The 7,390-nt window shown below is 39.3% G+C and overlaps 1 protein-coding gene across 1 annotated transcript; it reads right to left on the bottom strand.

Moving 5' to 3' along the window:
* Positions 1 to 4,060: 4,060 nt before the first annotated feature.
* LOC143891046 (uncharacterized) lies at positions 4,061 to 6,912 on the bottom strand. Its single transcript, XM_077395699.1, has 4 exons — positions 5,807 to 6,912; positions 5,126 to 5,694; positions 4,772 to 5,082; positions 4,061 to 4,684 (listed from the first exon to the last, which is right to left on the bottom strand). The coding sequence occupies exons 1-4, from the start codon at positions 6,910 to 6,912 to the stop codon at positions 4,061 to 4,063; spliced, it is 2,610 nt and encodes an 869-aa protein (XP_077251814.1).
* Between the last annotated feature and the right edge of the window lie 478 nt (positions 6,913 to 7,390).

Genomic DNA, 7,390 nt, shown 5'->3' with positions numbered 1-7,390 from the left:
GGGCATCACCTATTTATATTGATAGCCCACTAAATGGACAGTTGAAATCAACCACTACTAGAGTAGCACATTGACATTATGCCCAACAATTGAATGGCTAGGATCACCACTTGAGAATAGCCCATTTACAATTGTAGCTCAGTAAATGGAGGGTTAAGATCATCCAACCTGTGGTTCAAATCATATGGAGTGAAATTTTCGTCCAACATATGAGTGGGTCCCACCCATATAAGGCCACCCATTTTGGCGTGAATAGCATGAGTACAAACAATTTAGATCTGTTGTTTTTTTTTTCTTTGCATGGATCGGATGAGAAATGGAAAGTCACTTACATGTGCATGCATGGTAAGAAAGAGAAAGAGAATGGAATATTACTAAAATAGAAAGAAAAGGCAAGCATTTGTTATAATTTAGAAAGTGGATTTTATGGTGACTTGCCATATTTTTTTTGGAATTCACGCCCAATTTGGGGAAAGCAATTCACGTAATGGAATGAGTCTAAGAAGGGTAGTCATCATTACATGCATGGTGTCTACAAAAGTTAGAAAGTTTAGTACTTTTGCATGTTTGACCTAAGAAGGGTAGTCATCATTACATGCATGGTTTCTACGAAAGTTAGAAAGTTTAGTACTTTTGCATGTTTGACCATGGAAACCAAGTTGGAATTCATTTTAGTATTTCACTTTATAAAAAGCTATTGAACATCTCTCTTTAGTATTTTTAGTGGGAAATCTATCTTCTATTATGGGGTATGTGTTATATTGAAAAAGGTGGGGACGGTTACAATTTGATTGGGAACTTGCTTTTCTTGCTTGCAAGAGTATTTTTGGAGGAAGTTGTTAGCAAGAGAAAGAAAATAAAAAAAAAGGGAAACAATAGTGGTCGATTATTTTGGGAGAGGAAAATACAATTTTTTTATTGGAAACAAATTTTTGGAAATTGTTTTTCTTGGGAAACATGTTATATTGGAAAAAAAAGAAGAAAAAGTGAAATATATAAGAAAAAGTTGGAGGAGAAAAAGATATTTTTTTTCTCTCTTTTGTACTATGCTTTTGCTCAAACTCTCTACTTCTCTACCACTCTCAAGCTCTCTCTCTCTCTTAGGTTTTTTTGTTCTCTCTTGCTCTTTTTCATGCTCTTTTTCTTTTTTACTCTCAACCAATGATCAATCATCCACAGTTCAATCCAAGGTGACACTAAAGCTTGAAGAGGAGGATTTGGCCAAAGTTGGAGGAGAAAAAGACTAAGTTCTATTTAATTTTTGTTATTTATTTTAGGTTCAATTTGATGTAATTTTGTTTCAATTCAAGTTAGTGAAGAAGTAATTAGCTTTTGTTTAATTTTCTTTCAAGTTCTATATGGCAATTCTTCTCCCATCTATCTCGTATATTTTTGTTTTTCTTCCCTTCTTCATGAGTAACTAATTCCTAATTACTTAGGGTTTAGTTGAAGCCATGAGGAAGGAGAAATATTTAGAATTAAATCAATCTACTCAATTGAAAAATTGTGTAGGATTTTGTGTTTGGAAAATCCCAATCATTTATGCCATTGGCTTTCCCCTTTCGTATGAATGATTGTTGATTAACAAATATAAAGTTCTATATAATGAATATAAATTGGAGACTGGATTTGATTAATTACTTATAAGGAATGACAACCCTTTGATCTTATTCCTTATTAACTAGTTAATCGAATTTTCAACCAAATTCAAGAGTTGTTTTAATTAATCAATTTATCTAAACCCATGGTGGATTCTAACTCTAAGTACTCTTTTATATTGAATTAAGGTTTTTACAATATTCCAAATTACTTTTGCAATTTTCCAATTTACTTAAGCCCTTAGAATTTGGTTTTCTAATTAAATTAGATAAGTAGTCAATAGAGATCATTAAAATTTGGTACACTTTGCCTAAATTAGGATTTTAAATCAAAAAGATCTTAGTTGAATTTGATTCTTAGATTGAATAGAATATACGCTTATATATAGTGTTGGCTCCGAGGTCAAGTCCACGAAAATCCTGAGATTTTGCCAGGCAACATAATATCATAACTAGTATTCTAATCGGTATAAGAATAGGATTGACAACTAGATTTCTCTTCCTTGAGTTCGACCCGTATTTACACGATCCGTGCACTTGCGGTTATTTAATTTCTCAATCACTAGTGCTAGACAGGTTTTTTCTAGGATGGTGTACTTCTGCTCGTACTCTAACATTTTCTTGCTGATGTAGTAAATGGCTCTTTCTCTTTTCGACTCTGGATCTTGTTGCGCTAACACACACCCCATCGCTGTGTCAGTAATAGACAAGTACAGCAACATCAGTTGTCCTGGTACGATTGGTAACAAAACTGGTGGTAAAGCCAAACACTGCTTGATTTTCTTGAAAGCCTCTTGACACTCTTCATTCCACTTCTTGGAAGCATTCTTCTTTAAGAGCTTGAAAATCGGCTCACAAGTTGTTGCCAACTGTGCGATGAACCTTCTCAAATATTGAACCTTGCCTAAGAACCCACGGATCTGCTTCTCGGTCTTTGGAGGCGCCATTTCTTGGATAGCTTTGATTTTCTGTGGATCTACTTCAATCCCTCTCTGGCTGACCAAGAATCCCAACAGTTTTCCTGATGTAACCCCAAATACACACTTATTCGGGTTGAGACGGAACTTGAACTTTTGAATTCCCTGGAAGAACTTTCTCAGTGCCCCTGCATGCTCTTCCCTGGTCTTCGCTTTAACGATCATGTCATCAACATATACTTTGATCTCTTTATGTATCATGTCATGCAGTAAAGTGGTAGCAGCTCTCTGATATGTTGCTCCAGCATTTTTGAGTCCAAATGGCATAACTCTGTAACAATATGTCCCCCATTGAGTGATGAAGGCCGTCTTGATCATGTCTTCAGGAGCCATCTTGATCTGGTTGTATCCTGAGAATCCATCCATAAATGAAAGGAGAGCATGGCCTGCTGTGTTGTCCACCAAGATGTCAATGTGTGGCAAAGGGAAATCATCTTTCAGACTTGCTTTGTTCAGATCTCTGAAATCCACACACATTCTGACTTTTCCATCCTTTTTGGGCACCGGTACTATGTTGGCTAGCCAATCAGGGTATTCAACAACTTGTATAAAGCCAACGTCCAATTGTTTCTGAACTTCATCTCTGACTAGCAAGTCCCACTCTGGTTTCATTTTTCAGAGTTTTTGCTTTTTTGGCCTGGCACCCGGGATTAGGGAAGTCTATGTTGAACAATGTCTTCACTTAATCCCGGCATGTCATCATAGGACCAAGCAAAAACTTCTTTGAATTCCTCTAATAGGGCAATTAATTCCTCGCGCTCTTCAGGAGTTAATGTTTTGCCAATTCGAATTTCCTGAATTAGGGTTTCATCGCCAATATTGATGGTCTCGATTTCCTCTTCGAATAGTTTTGCTCGACGCTGCTCCTCCTGTTTAATCATGTGTTTGATTTCAAGAGGAGTTTCGTCGGCATCCTCATCAGAGGGGGAGTCTTGATTATTATTATTATTAATTTGATCACATAAAGAAGCAGAAATTGAAGTAGAGACAGGCGAATAAAAAGAAGAGTCTTTTATTTCATTCAAATAAATCGAAGTTACGTCTGTTGACGCGCCCTCAATGGGCTCAGTATTGAAATCCTTAGAAATCTTTACAGACTCATCATCAGACTGGACTATCGTATGAACAGACTTGACAAACTCGGTAGACTCAACGGAAGATGCAACGGATCTGCATCGGACTGAACAGTAGCATCAGAAGACTCCTCATCAATCTCATTGACAGGCTCGATCACAACTGTACCTGCATCAAAAGAAACATCAGATATAGCAAACTCTATTTTTGACCCGAAAATGGACATATAGCTAGAGACAACAGACTCTTTGATAGAAACAAGACTATACTGGATGACGACTTGGGGTATGACCTGAGAACTCCAGTTTGTGAGGGGTCCCTCGGCTGGGGTGATAAGGCTTTCGGGATCAAGAATCAGTGCATCTCCTCTGATCATGGCTATGATCGGTAACTCAACTTGGAACAGGGAATTCAGAAGACATGGCTCAAGGATATCAGCCCAATAAACTTCTGGTTCAATCTCGTGAATCTGTAAGCTCGGGTACTCATCTGGTAGCTCCATAATATCTCAAACCCTGGTATCTCTTGCCCTATTAACTCATCAACCCACGGCTCTGTGAACCCACATAATGCAAAGTCATCTCCCTCTCTGCGGTACCTACCATTTCTTATCAGACTAAATGGTTTCATCGGCAGCTCCAAACCCTGACGACGGAGCTCAGACGATTTCCACATGTAATTTCTTATTTCTCTAATCTCATCACGAGAAGGTTCATATCCGAGTCCAAACAACCCTTCATTCTTTCTCATGCCAGGCCATTCGACAATCCCCTGATGATAGCGACCCAGACCTGCACCGGGAATGTACCCCTGTCTATGCATCATTTTTACAACCTGGAGATTAGTGCTGGTGAGGAACAAAATCTCTTCATTCTTTGCTTTTTCAAATGATATGGCTGTGACTTCTACAGAGAACCCGGTCAGACTAACATCACCTTTATTTTCTGAGGTACCCACTTGCAAAATTTGGCCTACCTCTAAATCAGGATCACCCTTGACTGTTATCACCTTGTTGTTTCTGATGAACTTAACTTTCTAGTGCAGTGAAGAAGGGATAACTCCAACCTTATGGAGCCAAGGTCGGCCAAGCAAGAGAAGGAAAGACGCTTTGATATCGAGCACTTGGAACTCTATTTCAAAGATTTCTCCTACTATCAGAATTTCGGTTGCTAGTGTTCCAATAACATCGCTTTTGGTACCGTCATACGCCAAAATTCCTTGTTCAGAAGGGATGAAGTCATTCGGCTCAAATCCCAGGACAGTAGCACTAGCTAACGGACATACGTTCAGTGCGGACCCATTGTCAACTAATACATTTGGGAGTTTCTTCCCATTACAGATAACAGTGATTTTCAGTGGACGCGTATGATTGCGACCCTCAGATGTCAGATCTTCATCAGTGAAAGAAAGAGTCTTGGACACCCTAACCATCGCTACTAAACCAACCAGTTCATCATATGTAATATCTACAGATACCTGTGCAGCATTCAACTCTCTTAGTACAACTTGACGGTGCTTTGGGGAAGCCATCAAGCAAACCCCAAATTGAAATATTAGCCATGGTCTTTTTAAGTTGACGTAAAAGATTCTCATCTTCTTCTTCGCAACTTGGCTTGTTTTGTTTCTGCGCTTCTGCGGCCATTACAACTTCAGCTGGGTTCTCAGCTCTCAACTCAACAGGTTTGAAGATTCGCCCACCACGAGTAACATGGAGGACTTCGTCACATTGATCGTTCAAGAAATCAAAGTCATCATCATCAAAGCTAAGAACATACGGAGCAACATCTTGGACTTCCTCTTCATCACATTGAAGAATATAGGGACCAACAGAAGACTCGGCATAGTCATCTTCATCTCCGCCCAACACATAAGGTTTCTCTTCTTCTACTTCTTCAATTTCCTCACCAAATGCCAAGACAGTCGGTGAATCGGAAGCGATAGCACAGATCAAGGAAGCAGGGTCAAGAATAGGCTCTTCAGTAAAAACAGCCCCAACTGTAGGTGGAGGTCGTGCAGCATGAGTTGGTAATGGATTCTGGGTAATGCTTGGCATAGATACAACAAATTTTTTTTGCTTCTATCATATCCTGAATTTTATGCTTCAAGACCATGCAGTTATCTGTTAGGTGCCCTGCTCCTTGATGATATGCACAATACTGATCTTCACACCAATATCTGGGGAGAATAGGTGGTGGTGGTCTCAGTTCTAAGAGAGTGATCTTTTTGTCTCCTAGTAACTTCTTGAGAGCGACGGATAAGGGGTAAGGTAGCGGATCAAAATGCCTTGGCGCTTTCTTCGCTGGCTGCTCTGTCTCTGCCACAACTCTTCTTACAGGGCGTGCAACACTCACATTGTTAACTTCGGGCTTTGAAGCTACCATTTGTTTCTTTCCATTCCTTGGATCAAAAGATGACTTCGCCAGAGAACCCTTCAACAACGCATCTTCAGTTATGGTTCCTATCTTGATCAAGTGATTGAAATCAGAATAATATTGCGTCTCCATGAAGTGGTAATATTGCGGAGACAAGTTCTTGACCACAATTTTGATTTGATCTTCTTCAGGGAAGCGATTAGTCATCTGGGCCGCTTTTCTCCTCCATCTTCTTACAAAAGAGGTAAACGTTTCCTGAGGTCCTTGCTTTATTACTTTCAGATCCCTCTTCGTAACTTCTATTCCTTCTTCCATCGAAAATTGCTCAACAAACTTGTTAGCAATTTCGTCTAAAGTTTCGAGTTCTTCGGGTTTTAAGTGAAGGAACCACTTCTTAGCTACTCCTGTCAGAGACATCGGAAATACCTTAGCGATCTGCTCTGGAGACAGCCCATACTCTTCTAAATTTGAAATGAATGACCTCAGATGACTCCACGGGCACCCCGTCCCATCATATTTATCAAAATCTGGCATTCTGAATTTTGAAGGAAGGGTGACACCAGGGAAAAGGGAAAACTCAGACATATTGATCTTCTTTGGGCCCTTAACTTGCATGCTTTCAACTTGTTGGGTCAACTTTTCAACTTTATCAACCAATTCCTTCTCCTTGTTTGGCTTAACTGATTGCGGGAGACAGTTCTCCTCTACATATTGCTTGTCATAGAAATCATCTTCAGGGGAGATGACAAACCGATTAAAGCTTGGAATCACATTAGGAGGATTTTTTACGACAGATGCTTTCGAGGTAGCGACTTTCTCACTTTTCAACCGAGTAACTGCTTCCATTAGGGTAGATACCTCTCTTGTAAGGTTCCTCATCATGTCTCTCATTTCAGCCAACATCTAATTTGACTCGGCCATTTGGTTAAGACTAGGGGAGACAAGTGGAAATAAAGCTGGTGAGATAGGTGAAGAAGATCTACAACTTAGTCTCAACGTAGAAGATTGTCGGGACCAAGTAGGCTGTGAAATGGTAACTTTTTTCGGAGCAATGGCTTTTGCTTAACTCAGACTCTTGAAATGGAAGTAAAAATACTAATTTAAATTAAGATAATCAGAAAGAATGTTATGTACAAATTGAAACAAGAGATAATACAAACACATCTCTCATTTGGGTAAGAACCACCAGTACAACAATTGTAAGAAGGGTCATGACGGCCCATCAAACCTAAACGAATAACCATCACACTTAGGGTGTTTCAAATAAATATCTGGCAGCATAACGACCTTACAAAAGGATCATGGCATGGTAGACTCATGGTTTATCACTAACACTAAAGAATAGGGGCATACTCAGAAGGTTTTGAAT

This window comes from Tasmannia lanceolata, unplaced genomic scaffold, assembly GCF_043159265.1.
Source record: "Tasmannia lanceolata isolate RefF3 unplaced genomic scaffold, GAP_Taslan_0.1 ptg000013l, whole genome shotgun sequence".
In the NCBI taxonomy this organism is placed as follows: Eukaryota; Viridiplantae; Streptophyta; class Magnoliopsida; order Canellales; family Winteraceae; genus Tasmannia; species Tasmannia lanceolata.
Note: the sequence above shows the minus strand (reverse complement) of the source record. Positions and strands in the feature narration are given on the sequence as shown.